Source organism: Uloborus diversus, chromosome 6, assembly GCF_026930045.1.
Source record: "Uloborus diversus isolate 005 chromosome 6, Udiv.v.3.1, whole genome shotgun sequence".
Taxonomy (NCBI): domain Eukaryota; kingdom Metazoa; phylum Arthropoda; class Arachnida; order Araneae; family Uloboridae; genus Uloborus; species Uloborus diversus.
Genome location: NC_072736.1, coordinates 88056236 through 88074061, shown reverse-complemented (window position 1 = coordinate 88074061; position 17826 = coordinate 88056236). Strand labels below are relative to the sequence as shown.

At 34.0% G+C, this 17826-nt stretch overlaps 1 protein-coding gene across 1 annotated transcript in view; it reads right to left on the bottom strand.

The window, feature by feature from the left end:
• Nucleotides 1-17826, bottom strand: part of LOC129224523 (protein big brother-like) — a 47562-nt gene that overhangs the window by 6831 nt on the left and 22905 nt on the right. Inside the window, exons 4-5 of the mRNA XM_054858988.1 lie at nt 6290-6406; nt 5222-5355 (exon numbers count right to left, since the gene is read on the bottom strand). Coding sequence (XP_054714963.1) covers nt 5222-5355; nt 6290-6406 — 251 coding nt within the window. The remainder of the gene's footprint in view (nt 1-5221; nt 5356-6289; nt 6407-17826) is intronic.

Genomic DNA, 17826 nt, shown 5'->3' with positions numbered 1-17826 from the left:
ATTAAATTATGCTAAAATAACGTAATAATCAGTGTACAGTATGTACTGTACTTTAACAGTAAAATAAATAGTATTTTAGTACAAATAGTGTACAAAAAACAAAAAACTCTTTAGTCTAATAATTTGGCCAGCACTGTAGGTATCAACAACAGTAAAATAAGGACATTAAAAAAATAATCATGACACCTGTTTTTTTTATCTGTCTGTTACGTTCAGCCGCCTCAAATTTTCTGTTCTCATCGCGATTTATCACAGAGGGGGATCTATGTAGTCCGTTTAGGATTATAAGATATAGATCTACAAACTATCCTATGTCCCAAACACACAAGATTATCGGGAAACAGATTCTTTTTTGGCGACACTATTCAGGTTTGTGTAGTCGGGGCACATCAAGGAATATCACACGGCATCGGTTTTTTTGTTTGGATTTCTAACAATTGGCAGATGTCACTCTGAATTACTTCAAACTGAACAGAATCTTCCCACAGATATAGTAACCGTAGTGAATGAAGTTTTTCGTTCCAAACACGACTGCAAGTCAATTCTAAACATCTCTCTCTCAGAAGAAGTGAAATGTTTGGAATTGGACTTATGGAGGTAAACGCAGCGTTTGCGTTTTTTTTTTTTTTTTCTCGATTTGAGCTAAACAAAGAGCTTGTTTGGAAGTGCCACAATACAAAATTTTTAATTTTCCTTTTTCTTTTCTTCGCTTAAGGGCCTTCAAAGGAGCCGTGATCTTCTTTGGAAAATAATGCCACATTTTTTGTTCGAACATTAACCACTAGAGAGCACAGTAAACTTATTTTTCTTAATGCAAATTGCCTGAAGAGTTCAACTTCAAACGCTTCTCCTGTAAAATTTCATTTCTTCGTATTGTGGCAATCTTCTTCAAAATGAGCACAATATGATTTTTGAATAAACACTAAAAACGATTCAGAAACGTTCCTGGATAATAATAGGCAGCTGATGTGTCCAATTTCAACCAGTAACATGCAGGGCCTGATTAACGCACGGTCCGGCGGGTCCGCGGACCTGGGCACCACAAATTTAGGGGCACTAAAATAACCTAAATTAACTAACTTACTTCGTTTTTTTTTCTGTTCCAGTGAACGTTCCTTTTCAGCGTTCAAAAGAATCAATAATCGTTTGAGAAGCTGCGTTTCTCAGTCAGGATAATTTACAGGCGTTTTCCTTATTGACTATTGAAAATTCTGTGACATCAAAATTAGATTTCGATGATGTGATCGACATATTTGCCTTTGATAAAGACAGAAAGAAGCCTTTTTAAAGTTTAATGTCCGGATTAGTAAGATATTTTTTTTTTGTTGCTATTTTTGCAGTTTTAAATTGCTTTTTCTTTAAAACTCATTTTCACCTTAAGGTAAGGCATTTTAACAATGTGACTATCAAGTGTTTGGTATTCAAATCCCAGGTTTCTGTAGTAATGTGTAGGTTTCTAGTATAAAACATTGACTTTAAAATTGGACTGGTTTTCTCATGGGAGGGGGTGGGGCACAATCTTCTTTCCAGGACTGGGCACCATTTTGTCTTGATCGGGCCCTGGTAACATGTCTTACAAGAACCAGGAACGTTTTCCGATAAAAGTCAGTAACCTTCCTGAAATACTGGGAAATCTTCCCTGTTAAAGCCAGTCGTGAACCTTTTAGAAAAATTGAATAGGTTTAATGTAATTGGTTAGAACCTTCCTAGTCTACCAAGAAAGCTCCAGAAGCACTAGCTCAACCATGGCCAAAGCTAAGCGAATAATTGCAAGCAAGAAGCAAACATATTCCTTGCCTGCAATTCCTGCCTCGCGAAGCTGCAGCTATCCAGTGACTTATTTGCTCCCATTGGGAGCTTAGTCAATCCAGACGAGCCGTAACTAAACTAAATCCGATATGCTTAATAAACGCGCTCAGTCAACCTTTAAACTGATAGCAAAAAAACATTTTTCACACAAGTGAAAAGTCTGCATTCGTGTATCTTTTAGTAATTCAGGAAACTTTTTTGCGAAGATACTTGATTTTGCGGGGAAATAGGTGAAAACCTCTGAAATCCCGAAACGTTCCACGGAAATAACCAGTAACGTTTCGGAATTTTTTTACAGTGAAGCAATTGAATTTTTTTTTAATTTTGAAACGCGTTACGTCTTTTAAACTATGTATATCTCGCTTTTTTTATGTAAAATTTTCTCAACGGATGTTTTATAAAGAAAAGCTACACATGAAATTATTTAGTGGAAAAAAAATAATGACGCTTGTTTATTTTCAGCTATATTTTAACGAGACTAGATCAAACCTTTTATTTCCTTCTGTTTTTTCCAAGAAATAGTTGATCATTTTAGCATCTTACACTCGTGACACGTTTTTGGCAACAGAAAAGAAAAAAAAAAAACATTTTTTAGAGTGCTTCATTCGTAACTGGCACACAGAATTTTGCTGAATGTAAATACTAGAAACATTTACCTATTCTTTAAGTCGGGGCTCAAACGCTTAGAGCAGGGTGCGCCTAATCAATGAAGGCATAATTAGGTAATGTTGAGTGACTGAATAGCAATGTAAATTTGCATGATGCAATGACAAATGAACTGATGTCAACGAATGATAATAAATTAGAAAACGTTCTAGATTACAGACATTTCATTCCTTCTTTAAGGTAAAATATAGGCTTCAGACAACTTGTAATGTTAATACAATTTCAAGAAAAAAAAAGAGAAACGCGATGAACAGAACCACAAATTACTATCACTCACTAATCTTAAAAGCAGGCTATAAATTATTGGATTTTTCTGTTTTGCCTCTTTCAGCAGCTATTAACCAGAGACTACCGTTCATTTGAAGTGAGAATACTTGACTGATAAATAATTTAAAACATAAGTAAAGATTGGCAAACAATTAATTCATAAGATTCAAAAGAATAATTCTACTTATTTAATTATTCGCAACTCTAATAAACTACAGAGGGCGATGCAACCACTGTCTAATGGCGGATGAAAAACGTAAAACAAACAAATGCTGTAACTTATAACTTGTTTTGAAGCTTAGTGAATGACAGTCATTTTTCACCGTATTTGTGGGAAGCTTTCTTTTCTATTTCTCTGAAATTACATTGCACCATAAACTGTCTGAAGCCTGTAATTTTACCCCAAAGAAAACACGTGGAACGGAATGTTTTACCCTTTTCGGTAGCATTGTTAATCACTGCAAGGAAGCGTATTCCAGCTCTGGAGTTGCGAAAAAATTGCTTTAAACTATCAGACGATATTTTTCACACTGGTACATATATTACTATAGGCTACTACAGATCCTCTTACTGTCAGTTAAAAGCGGTTCTGTTTCTTTATTTAAAACTCCTCAGTGTTGAAAAGGTCACCCAGTTAGAAATTCCGACTACTCTTTAACATATGTAGTTGAAAGTATTAGAAGCGTTTTTATTATTCGTGATTGACTTTTTTAAAACTTAAAAAAAGACTTTGCTTATTTTAACAGTTTGCAATGATTTAATGGCATGTATCGACTGAATTATGGTAAGAACATGCGTTTAAAGAAAAAGAATTAAGCAGAAATTACTTACGCTGAAAACACATACACACACATAAAACTCTGATGCATTACTAAATTGTGCAAAGGATAGATAAAAAAAGGGGTTCCCACACTGGACTATATTTCAGCTACTTACTTTCACCACCCCTTAAAAAATTCCGAAAAAAAAAAATCTTCACAAAAACCTCTTTTATAAAAGACATATGCTGACTGCACACCCCATCCCGTCTGAAAGACGATACGCCCTCTACTCAATTTAAAATTATAAAGGTCCCTCCAGTACATATATACTCATCAATTAAAACGGCGCTCTAAAATTCCTTCTTTTCATAAAAATTTCCAATTTTGTTTTATCAGCACCCACCAGTTTTTCAAGTACGATTCAATCGCCGGGGAACTTCCTTTTGAATTTGGAACGACGGTGGTGCCCAAACAGCTGCGAACAGACGTTTTTTACGCCCAAACAAGCCGACGGGCTACCGTTCTACATCTGCTTTTTGCTTCTTCATATAAGGTGGTTTTCCAAACTTTTTTTTTATATTGAAATGGAATCGTATAATATACTTTTTTTAAAGTGGGGTGATTTCATTTTATTCTATACCCAGCGCGAGGGAACGCGCGTTTAGTATATTTGCTCAACATCGCTGCCTTGGGTCCGAGTTAAGTGCTCGAAACATGATACTACTTAGCCAGACAAAGGAAAGTTTTGTATGTTATTCGTTGGATTCGGAAAACGATAGAATTTGCTGTCTTCTATTCAATGAATTCTGTTCACTGCATTATATATATAAGTACTTTTATCTTTCTACCAAGATTGTTTCTTAAAAACACTTAGTTTTAAAGTTTCGTATTTTGTTAGAACTTTTTTTTATAGCTGGCTGCTAGCTGGTGAGGATTTTCATCTTGCTTGAAGTTCTTAAGCGCAGGAGCTGTATCAGAAAGGCTTTTTTTATTTTTCAATTTATTGCATATATTCTTCAGAAAAGGAAAAAAACTCCGAAAGGTCTTGAGACATTATAATGTTTACATAAAATGCCGATTTGGTTGGAAGCGAGAATAGAAAGGAGTTTTTACATCATTTAATTCGAGGTTATTTTTCATTTATTTATTTTTTAAATATCAGCCGGAACTTGTACATTTCCAAGTAAACGTAAGATAGGGTTGACAAAAGTCTATTTTGCCCAATCAAGTGAACGGCCTAGTGCTTTTTTCAGGTGAATAATTCCAAGATTTGATTACTAAAATTTTCAAACTTGTTTCTAAATAGATTTGTAGATACCATACTAATTAAACAGAAATGTTGTGTATCAAACGAACATATTTCTCTTTAACCCTATCCGATAACTGCTTCAAAATTATTGTGCAAAAAAAATCACTTTTAATTAACGAGTTCCTTACTCATGTAAAAAAATTCTATCTTATATTTTAACGTGCTTGTATAGCAAATCAAAATCAAAAATATTTGTAACAACAAACAGTTATCGCGCATGTATTAAAACAAAAAAATTAAATTTTTTTCACGCCCAAGCAACTTTTTTTAATACCATCATTCTTCTTCACCCCCATCTCCCTGCTGAAATGCAGTTATTGAACATGACCATCTAATAACTGTTTGTTGTCACGTAAAACAGAAAATCAAAGAAATGAAAATGAAAAACTACTCAGCGTTTGTTCTGTACCTGTTGGGCCTTACCTCCACTGGGGCTTCAACGTGCCTGTCGTGTTGCGCTCGGAAGATGCGCTGTTTCTCTTCGAAGTCACGCACGCGCTGATTATACCGCTCGATCTGCTCACGCAACACGGCATCTTCTACCTACAGTGTGGGGGGAAAAACACAATAGTAAGGACTCTGTGTATTTGGGATTTTATTACAAGTTCATCAGTCACAGAAAAGCTTTTTAAAAAGATAACTTAAAATACCTTGTTTTGGAAAAACAATGTTAATACGAAACTTAAAGTAAATAGTCAACGAAAATTAAGCACAAATTCTCAAGAAAATAAAGCAGAAAGCTGAGTCAAGGATACAATGCAGCCTCTTCATCAGTGCAAAAAATTCACCACACAACAATAGTCATGGGAAAACTCTTTTCTTGAGAATTTGCTTTATTTACTTTTGTTTTTTACTTTAATCATATTGCAGTGCAAAACTTTTTCATTCAAGTGCTAAACATCTCGTTCCGACATTCAGAGACAGCAGTTTCACCTTTATTTATAAGTCTTGTCAAGTCAGTTATAAGTCTTGAGTTGTCATAACAGAGCTATAAGAAGTAAACCTACCTTTAGGCAGAGATTACTTTCACACTTGTAGCTGAAATTATTTTGCATACCAGCAATGGGTCTGCAATGCTACTCCACTTCTTAAAGTGAAGGTAAGAAGCTAAGGTGCAAATTTATAGGTAATCGCCATTTAACAGAGTTTCAGAAACGTTAATACTTTCATTAGAAAGAAAAGAAGAAAAATAAGGGTAAATCTGCAGTCTCTGGACGCCATAACGAGCTGCATGGTATTTGCCTGCAATTATGCCTAAGCTCTGGCAAAGAGTTTGTACCTTTATAACCGTGTTGTAACATAAACTACTGTTTGTCAACTATCTATTTTTCATTAAATGTGCTTAGAAAAGCATGAAAAGTAAACCAAAAAATGTCTATGCTTTGCACGTTTTGCTTTTGTTTCACGAATTTTATTTATGCAGAAAATTTTCTAAAAATGAATTGCAATCACATTGATAGATGTAGTAATGTAATACCTGCGCTCTTTCCTCGTCGTATTCTAAGCAGCCAACACCATCGAGCCTTTCTAGATCGAGCCAACCGCGCCACCGAACACACACACCATTCATGATAAAACCGGATTTGATGTGCACCTGAAAGAAAGAAAAATAATCAACAAAAAAAGTTTCATTCTTATGCGTGTAATGTAGCTATTTTACAAGTTGAATGTAAGAATTAAATAAATATCTCTACTGTAAAAAGCAAAAGTACTACGTTAAAAAAAAGGCGCAAAATTTGCAAAATGTTGCATACATGTATTGTGAGGTTAAAGGGCACCCGAAATATCAATGCAAAAAATACTTGGGGGCATAAAGACAATGGGCAAAAGTGTCACATGCACATCCTTTTGCATTGAAAAAGGGAGTTTATTTATTTATTTCGAAGCTAAACAGCTTCAGATACACAGAGGACTACGTGCTAAGCGCCTTGCCTCCGGACACACACAGGAAAGATTTACAACACAAGAGGAGGAACCAACATCCAGGGCACCGGCGGGAATCGAACCCACGACCTCCGGCTTAGAAGCTTCTACCACAGAGCCATGGAGACCCTAAGGGAGTTTCTTGTAGCTCTGAAAAGTGACTGCAATTCTTTACATTTTTGTGCTTCGTAGTTGATACTTTTAGGTTTCCTTCACACGACGCAACTTAGCTGAATCAACTTTCGAACAGCTGGTTATCAGGATGTGGAACCAGAGAAAAAAAATGAAGAGTGAAGGAATCGTTTGGCATCCTTCAAACGACAGGCAACTCATCAGGCACACCCGGCACATGTGCCGCTAGCCGCTACCTTCTCAACTCGATGAGTTGAACCAATTTATTAGTTGATTCAACTCATCGGGACATTTCCAAGCATTCGCTCTACACACAAGTAAACTAGTTGAATAAGCTGTGTTCAGTTTTAACTGCGTTGGGAAGCAGATGCTCGAATAAATTCGGCTTAGTAGAAGAAAAGTGATTTAACTACGTTGCCTCGTGTGAGCACAAGGAAAAACGACAGTCAACTAATTAAAAGGCAACTTTTTCAAAACGTTGATTCGACTAATCGCCTCATGAATAGGAAATCCAATTTCAAATTCGTTTTACAAACAACCACTTTTAAAACGTATTCATGCTTCTAGAGATTGAATAAGCCACCTTTTGCTGAGATTTATAAAATTTGCCAGAAAGATAAGCATTTCAATATTGTGCAGACAAGGCAGATGTCTTATTGAATAGGTCATATCCTACGGAAGTGGATCACGCGGGTCAGTCTTTGACCTTTTTCAGCCGCCATTGGAAATAGAGAACCTAAATGCGGAGAGATTGGACAACTTCAGAGCAGCGGCCATCTTATGTCCAAAGATGCTCACTTTCCGTAGACCGTAATGCATCTTCTGTCTCAAATATCACTGATTGTATCGAAAAAAATTAGAAGCTAGTTTTGGTAATATGAAATGAAATGCACAGATCACAAATATACGTTTGTTTTCTATCTTTATGAACAAATTTTTGAGAATTTTTCGCTACGACGATACGAAACGATTGGCGACGGGTTTCCATACTTTGAACTCACTTAGTTTGATGAAAATACGAGGAGAAAAAAAAATAAGTCTCTACTTAAGAATTGCAAATTAGGGTACGACTAGATACAAAGCCATTTGACGTCATGCTATTTTCTACTTTTGGTAAATATGGTTGCACACTTTCCAAGGGACCACGTCTATCAATCGGCCATCCCCGTGTGACTAAAATTTGAAAAATGTAATTTTTGTTCATACAATTTAATTCCAACTTTTTCTCGGTTAAGATGATAATCTCACGTTGCTCTTTCTCGAAAAAAAAAATATTCTTTTTTTTCCGGCTAAAGAGTTAAAAACATTATGCGTTTTTTATTCTGAGTTTAAAAAAGTGAAAGTTCATGTACTGCCTCGAACTTAAAACAATTTTTTAAAATGCATTTTTACAAATGTTCAAGTGCATACAAAACGCTTAAGTTAATGATGCCTTTCGTTATTTCATTCTATTTCCAAATAAATGTTTTCTGTGTGAGCAATGTTCAATTACCTATCAACTATTATTACAGGTTCTTTCCCACTAATTTTGGTTTCCACCGCACGCAAATTTGTGATCGGAAATATGTAGTCCGAACAGAGAGGAACATCTTTTATCGCAGCGGAAGTGGTCCGAAAGTGAAAGTACTTCGACAGGATAAATAATAACGGGCCACTTTAATCTTACTGAAGCACAGAGAGATAATGGAGCCGAAGGAAGCACAAGACGGAGTTATAATAAATCAAGAAAAAGAAGCACTGCTCAATTTGGCATATTATTTATTTACTTTTCTTAACATCTATTTCTGTTAAATGAATCAATTAACCAACGTTTTGATGCGCAAAAATTTGCAATTTTTGTACATCAAAACGTTGGTTAATTGAGGCAGTGAGAAGCAAAGGGATGTAAGTGGCAAAATTAAAAATTTGGAGATAACCAGTACAAATAGTAGGAGTACCTCTCCTCTATCTTGCGGCAAGAGATAGTATTAGTAGCCCTGGTAGATGCTGCTGTATAGCATGATTTAGAAAAAAATCAATGAAAGCCTGCCTCGGATGTTATCTTTAAAGGCGTTTTACTCAGAATTTGAAAATGTCCACCTACATCCTTTTGCTTCTCACTGCCTCAATTAATTCATTTAATTTTTAAGCACAAAGGTATTTATTCGTTATCTATTCGCAACTCCAATTAACTATAGGGCTCGCTGCAGTAACTGTTTAATGGCGGATGAAAAAGGTAAAACAAATAAATGCCGTAACTTATAACTTGCTTTGACGCTTAGTGAATGACAGTAATTTTTCATCGTGTTTATGGGAAAAGCTTTCTTTTCTATTCTTCTGAAATTGCATTACATCACAAACTATCTGAAGCCTGTAATTTATCCCAAAGAAAACATGTGGAATGGAATGTTTTACCTTTTTCTTTAATGCTGTTAATCACCACAAGGTAGCGATTCTAGCTCTGGAGTTGCAAATTTCTATGTTAATCATATCAAAAATTCTTGAGCAAAAAAATAAATAAATTTGAATTTATTTAATTATTTTTATCAATCAACAAATTTACATTATATTTTTGTAATCTAATAAAATTAAAGATTTTTAATGCAAAAATTGGTTAACTTCCTTCAAAAACTAATTCGCAACTCCTGCGCTCGAATACGCTACCTTGCGGTGATTTACAAAACTGCCGAAAAAACTAAAACATTGCCTCATTGCGTTCCACGTGTGTTAGTTGACGTAAATACAGGCAGTTTGTTCTGGCATTCGATGTGTCTTAGATTGCTTTCAGTTACAGAAATTATTTCGTCCCTTAATAGTATTCTCGAGCTTCTCAAAAAAATGTTAGTTTTCATTATTTCCTTCTAAAAAGCGAGTTGATTGTTAAATGGTGAAAGCGTAAACACTAGAAAACTCTGGATTAACAAACTTGGATAACGTTATACCAGGTAAAATTTTTTTTATTGTTTTGTGTGAATTTGTAAGAATATGGGATTTTTTTTTTCTAAATCCTAAATTAATTTAACTAATCATATTTTACAGCAGTTAGATGGAAAGGACAGTATACAAAATATTTTCTTGAATATATTAATGTAGAACGAAATGAAAAATGTTTAAGCGAGAAAGAATTTATTTTATTGCTTTTATTCTCAGCTGAAAGGTTTCGCCAAATTTGTTTAGGGTTATAGTTTTAGTATTGTGCGAGCTAAGTAACCTTGGCGAGATTCCGCATGTTAGTTAAACCATTTTTATTTTTTATCATGAGTGGAATAAAATGGTAGAAAGATTACGGAATTCGATAAGTAAAAAGAAGTAATGGTAGATCAATTGAAAAGAAAACTACCACCATATATCCGTGAGAATTTTGTTGATTTGCATAGCATGACATAATTAAATCATAACTCAGAAATTAGAAACATTCGAAACAGAAAATTTTTAAATTGATTGATTCGGGAATTTGAGAAAAATAACTCAGCTACAATGCAAAACAATTAGCGCTAGCCAAGCAAGGCAAAGAAGTATCATCTTCTTTTGATAATAATTCGTAATGTCATATAATCAAATTATCTAGCATTAATTATTATTCTTGTCAGGTCACAATTATTATCTAGTTTTATCAAGATTTGATAAATGTCGAATTCAACACCGTGGAAATGGCTGCTTAGAACTACGTAATTTGCATTAATTTTTGACATTTAGTAATGCTTCTTGAATTTTCATTTCTTTTTACGTGGACCAGAATATCCACAAGACTTTGAAAATTAATTTAAAAAGAATAAAGCGAAAAAATCGTGCATACGAACAAAATTTACTAGGCTTATGAGAATTTTTTAAGCTACGGCGTGCGTTTGTTTTACCTTTTTCGTCCGCCATTAGACAGTGGTTGCAGTGCCCCCTATAGTTCGTTGGAGTTGTGAATACATCCAACCATAGAGTTGGAATCCATGTCTGGCAGAATGCTGTGAGAATCCATTCAGGTTCCGCCATGTTCATGTTTTATTGTTTGTTCGGTAATTTATTTTTTTTTTCAAAGAAATTTTTGCTTATGCTATACATGGTGCTACGCTGCATGGTACTAGTTAAGCTACATAATTCCATTTATATACGTATTTTTATTTAGTTTTCTTACTTCAAATGTTTTTCTTTTCTTTTTGAAGCAGACGACATCTGAATAAAACTGAAAGTAATTTTTTTTTTCACCTATCGTCTGCTACTGACTAAACGCTAGAAAATGAAAAGAAAAGATTATACGTGTATGGAGGATGTAAATTTGTTTTTATTGTGCTTCTTCGAAGATATAGTACACGTGGACGGAAAAATACTAACAAGTGACGGCATTAAACGCTTGAATAGCGTTTGCAAGAAAATAGTGCATTATGGTCTGACAGTCTGACGTTTTGCAATGAAGTATAAGAAGGAAAATGGGTAAGTCATTGTGTTTAGTCTTTCAAAGTTTGTTTTAGAAACAAACAGCCATTTAAAGATTGATTATTGGTTTAAAAAAAAAAAAAAAAAAAAAAAAAAACAGTTCACAATCAGATTCCAAAATCATCCAACCAGAAAAGTTGTTCAGAATTTTGAAAATATTATTTTGAAATGTATGTGCTCTTCGCTTAAATTTTTGTTTCTATCATTGTAATTTTTCCTTGATAATTGAAAGCTTAAAGGCAGAAATATGAAAACCCCATTGAAATTCCCTACATTCACAGGAAACTCTCATTAAAGACTTAAAATTCGCTCAAACTTTTTACTTGCTATGCATTTTTCTAGGTAATCGCTTCTGACACACACACACACACATTCGCTATCTCAATTTTAATTTATTTTTCCCTTTATTTAGTTAGCTTGAACTATTTCCCTTCTTTTATAATTTTGCGTGATTTTTTTTTTCCAAATTGAGGCAATATTGCTTTCAGGTTACATTCTATGCATTCACTCATTCATTGATAAATATTTAAATGAACTTTTTGACTCTATTGCGTGAAAGAAAAAAAAAACTATTATCAAGCGACATCTCACTTAATGATTGAATGGTACGGCACATCGTCGACAATGACGCAAAAGTCACTTCCACTAAATCCATTTGAAGTACAGCGGGCCAATTAGTTGTTTTATAATACAAACCAGTAGTTGGGCAATTCTCGCAAAAATGTCGGTGCGTAACGCTAAGTTTTTTATTTTATTCAAGTAACTATTAATTAAATGTGGGATTAACTGTTATGCTTTGAAAGTATATTAAAGCATGTACTATTCCCAACAGCATTATTTTTTGAAGGCTTTGGTTAGCTGGAAGAAATAAAAAATTTAGGGTTAGGCAAGGGACAATTTTTTCGAGAATCGCCCAGTTGTAGTTTAAAAGCTCAGTAAACCTTCTGTAGGAATTTGATATCTGTAAAATGGTTTATAGTAATGTTCATAACACTTTCAAATTGATAATAGGGTGCGGAGAAAGTTCCCACAATTTTATTAGATATTTCAATAGGCTGTAACTAACACATAATTCACCAAATCAACAAGTTAAAGCAATAAAAACTCTTTATTGAAACAATAATAATAGCATTAAACAAAAAAAATATAACAATTTTTCAAAATTGGCTTTTTGTGTTTCAATACATTTACGGAGCCGCAGTCTGAAATTGCCGACGATGCTCGCGCACGCATCCACCGTTAGTTCATTCCAGGCATTTTGCAGTGGTTGGACGACCACTCCGTGAACGGTCGGCAGTCCCTCCAGTTTCTTGGTAGCGTTTCACAGCGTCATAGACTGTTTTACTCTTGAATCCAGTCGTTCGAATAATATCGGATGTTTTCATTCCCTTTTTTCATTTTCTTCTTGTGTAATTCAACGACAGTAACACGCACTTTTTCACGATTCATAGCTCACTAACTCAATGAACTAACAAAGAACAAATGATTAAACCTCAAATGCTTTTAATGCCAATAAACAATATGTGCCAAATAAATCGCCAACATACGATTTTAATACCAAAAAAAAAAAAAAAAGTTTTAAACAAAACTGTGGGAACTTTCTCCGCACCCTGTATCTCAAATCTAGTGTTTTGGACTTAGGCTGACAATACATTTGCTGCGCATCAAGTAAAGTTTTACTCCCCCAAGCAGAGTCTAATTTAGTATTAGATTTATACGCCCCCCCCCCCCCCCATATAGTAAACCATGTACGAAATCGAAACAAAATATTATTTTAATTTGTTTAATATAATATTTAAAATCAAAAGCAGTTTTTGGAGATTGAGACAGCCTGTTTTTCTTATCTAGCATTTTGTTTTCATAGTTCATACCCTTAGTGTGCCCTAGCCTCTAGTAGTATATTCAAGGACAAAAAAAGGTGTGCGGTTGCAACTCTACAGCACATTTTTTGGTTGTACTATTCAAGACAGCCCGTGTATCTTATGGCTTACTCACCTAAAATTTCCAAATCAGGCCCTGAAAGTAAGCAATAAAAGTTTCAGGCCAAATCTATTAATGCGTAATCCTTAGTGCTATAAGGACTTAAATGATCATAAAGATGAATCTCGAACCAAGTAACCGAAGAGCCACTGAATAGAGAAACTTATGCAGAAGGTCAACAGTGATAGCCATAAAACATCTGATAAGATCTCTACCTGCTTATTCTCCGTATCATCTGCAATTACGCAATAAAACACTTAACTCGCTTTGAAATGACACGCCGAACATTCACAAGCTACATGGACCACCCATGGGGATGGGACACGGGCATAGAGAATTTTATTACTGCAATTAAGTCGCTGAAAATTACCACACTTAAAGGATGGCGAGCCACCTAGCCACTCTCTAATAAATCAGTTGTGGAGAATTCGATTACCATTTGTAAAAAGGGGGAATCGCGAGACGGTAGTCGCAATGTGAGAGATCCATTCTCCAATTTATTAATTTCATATTCGCTTTTGTTCTTTCTTTTTCACCGCGTCGACGTCGAGAATAGGCGCGTATGATTTGTTAGTTACACGTGCGACGAAACGATACATGAGTGGTCGCAGAAAAGATATTACGATTTGTATCTTGCGTCGCGTATGTTAATGCAAAAATTTAAAAATAATAGTAAAAATATAGCCGCAGAAAGAAAATGGCAAATACTGATTAGATATGAATTCAGAAAATTGTGATCGTAATGGCAAAACCATTTTTCACGGATCGGTAAACGTGGAGCGCTTTTTACTCATTGTCTTACAAGCTTTTATATTTGTAAGCAAATATTTCGCTTCATTTGCATTATATTACTTTTATTTCAAAATGTAATTACATAATATTGTACCCACACTTAGTTTTCGCGATTTTGTCATAATCGTGAAAATTTAAGCCTCACAAAATACTTTTTCACGAAAGATTATTCATGTTCATTTAAAATTCGCGAAATCTCCCATATCTTCCTTTTATGAAAATTATGACTCACAAAAATAAGTGCTTTTGCGTTCAAAATTTTTTTTCAGAATATCAGTAAGACTGTTACAATATATAGAAATTTTCTTTAAGGAGGAAAAAGAGATGAAAAAAAAAAACGTTTGTTCAAAGAAAAAAAAATAATAATCTGTAAATATCGTTTGTCAGCGCCGGATCATTTTCAATCGTTAGCTTAAGAAACAACAAAATTTTTCCAGAATTATTTTGCTGTATCCTTTCGTTTTGTATTGTTTTCAGTTTTAAAGCAAAAGTTAGAGATAAACTCTGCCACATTCAGTGCAATAATTATAATTACTTTATTACGACATTTCTTTTCTGCAAAGTTAGCTTTACTACTTACGTTGTACTACGCACTTCGAGCAAGAACTGCTTCATAACGTCACTAAATGATGAAAGATTACTAAAATGATATTGATGAATGAAAAAAAATGAGTGGAAAAAGAAATACGGTCGATAAATGAACGAAACAAATGATTTCATTCAATTGATATTCTCGGAATATCTTTATGAGATAGGCCATTTTTGAAAACTATTTCAGGTGCTACAAGAAAAAATACACAAGAAACCAGGTTCAAAATGTCTATTTGAGCAGTGATTAGCATTCCACAGATATTAACAAGCAGATTTTTTAAAAAAAAATTTTTTTCTTACAATTGAAGCATATTACAGTTCTAATCACTTCAGCGAAATGTTTGGATTTGCCTTTTCTGACTCTCGGGAAATTATTTGCTTTAATTTATATCCTCAAGCTAGAATTTAAAGGGGGGAAAAGGGATAAAACTCTATTTAGGCATTTTTTCCCTTTTAAATCCAAGGTCATTTTTTTCAGCGAAATTCTACGTAGCAGACGACATGAACTGCAATCGCCTACTAAATGGCTTTGTAATCTGCAGATCTATGTGTCTTTACTACTGGATGCTAAATGAATGGTTACTTGCGAAAATAATGGCACTTAAGCTGCTTTCTTCTTTCTTACGACATAAGAAAAAAGTGGCTTAAGAGATGTAATACTCCCTAGTTAACGTAGCAGAAAAAAGGTTGAAAAAGAGACGGAGGTGCCGAGAAAAATCGTCATAGTGTTCAACGTCGTTTCGCTGAAACAATGTGAATGAAAAACGAACTAATGACATGAAATTCTAAGCACGTAGTTAAAAAAAAAGTGCGTAATCCGGGAAATGTGATATGAGGGGTCGTATAAAAATTACAATCAATATTCTTGCTGGTTGCAAAATTTTTTGGCATTTCTGAATTTTAAGCAGATGATTTTTGCAGATACGACAATGTTCTACAATGAGCACAAAAACTAACAAAACAACTTTTAATCTAAGTAATAAGATATAGAATTTGTTTAGTTCCAGTTCCATCTAGAACTAAACACGCCTACTTTCCCGTATGCCAACATCAGTTTTCTACCCTCAGATCCATATTTTCTCAACTGTCTAAGGTTGCAAATTATGTAAAGATATCTTTTCAACATTTGACACCGAATTTAAACAACAAAATATGCCTCTCTTCTTATGTTAAAATTAAAAAAAAAAAAAAAAAGCACCCAGCACGCAACATACATCAGCATCCCTGGTCTTGAATTCAAATAATGTTTTTCGCAATCACGAATTGTGATCGGACCCTATTCGTTGGATTTCTTGTTTCTACAAACGGCTCCTATCATAATTCGTAATCATAATTGCTATAAACATAATTTGAATTCCGGACGTCAAAATTCAAATCAATGCCAGTGTTTGGATATTGTGAGCTGGATGCCGTTTTTGTCTAAAGAGGATTGGTGTCAAGTCACGATGACCGAATGAATAAAGTCGATTGAGGGGTGTATGGACGCTACTGCCCAGGAGAAAGGAAATGTTCAGGGAGGATTGTGGACCAGAGGAAGCACAGGAAAGTAAAATAAAGGTCAACTACGGTTAAGTGAAAACAATAAGCAATCGTGATTCCTCAAAAAAAAAAAAAAAAAGATATAGAATTCAGTTTTTCAAATTGTTAGGGTTTATTTTTCGGTTAATTTCAACTATTAATTAGTTTTCTACAAAGAGCACTTTAACTTAAGCCTTACAGTTGAGCATTTTGTGAGAGGCAATTTGCAACAGAATTACAAAAAAAAAAACTTCTAGCATATTATTTTGAATTTGAATTAGTAAAAATGTAAGTCATATAAAAACAAAATAACAGCACATTTTATACAATACAAAAGTAGCTAATATATTAACTTTTCTATTAAAAATAATAATAAAAAAATAACAAAAGAAAATAAAAGTGCATCAAAATAAATAATATGCGGAAGTAGTCACAGTCAGGTCTCATCCTTGGTATCATCTTTAGGTTCCTGGGGTGGACTCTTATGCTGCAGTGACGCACCGCATTTAAGGGGTGGGATTTTATGGTTCAAACCCCCTCCGAAAATTTTCAACACTGTTCAAAAATATGCTTTTTATTGTTTTATTTATTTATTTATTTTTGCTTTAAAACTTATTATTACTGTTTCATCCTTTATTTATTTTTCTTTCTCAATTTCTTTTTTAAAATGAAATTATTATTATTGATGAATTGTACAAACTCAGTGCTTTATCTGTGGTACTTATTTTTGTTGTAATTATTGTGAACAGCATTTCTTACAAAACAATACAGCGCTTCCTTCATATTTTAAATATTTGATGCTAACAAAAACATAAAAATTCTTTGTATTTAAAAGTGAAAAACTCTATATTTCACATATTTTTTAAGTGTTAAAAAATATGAATACAGGAAGTATTACTTCAAATGCGCGTACACGAGTACACTTAAGTATTAAAAAGACATCAAATATCTAACAGAGGTGAAGTTATGTTTTGAAATACATCATTTGTATCAAAGCAGAATCCTTGATATTCTTGAATGTCAAAAAAGTAAAACATCATTTGTATTAAAGCAAAATCCCGGATATTCTTTAATGTCAAAAAAGCAAATTCCTACGCTCTCAGAGCAATCAGAAGAACTCTTAAAAAAAATCCTTTCATCCAAAAGTAAATAGAGCTCTATGCAATTGACCTTTGAGAGAAAAAGAACAATGTCCAGCATACCTTAGTAACAATGTGTCGCTTAAATTACTGTTTTTACGGGTAACGACGCTATAATCTACTGCCAGAACAGGCACCTGACTTGTTTTTTTTTTTACCCTCTTTTTCTTAACCTCATAATCTTCTTGCGAATTGGTTCTCGAAAAGTGATGTTTGTCCCTAGAATTATACCGGAGCACATTCGTCTGTTTTGCCGTGATTCTTCTCTTTTCCTCCTCCCTCGTAGTAGCGTTAATCTATATTGCCATTTGGACTCGCAGATCATAAATCATCCGTGCATGCCTGACTACATGACAAGTTGCTGTTTCTGAAGATATCCGTGAGAATTTTTTTTATCTTTCTGGTGTGTGCATAATGCAAAGATTTAAGCTGGGATACTCTCTAATAGAGATTTTATGTGGTTGACATTTCTTGTATACATCAAATATTTTATTCTGATGTATCCATTACGTATCCAACCAAGTTGAAAAATATT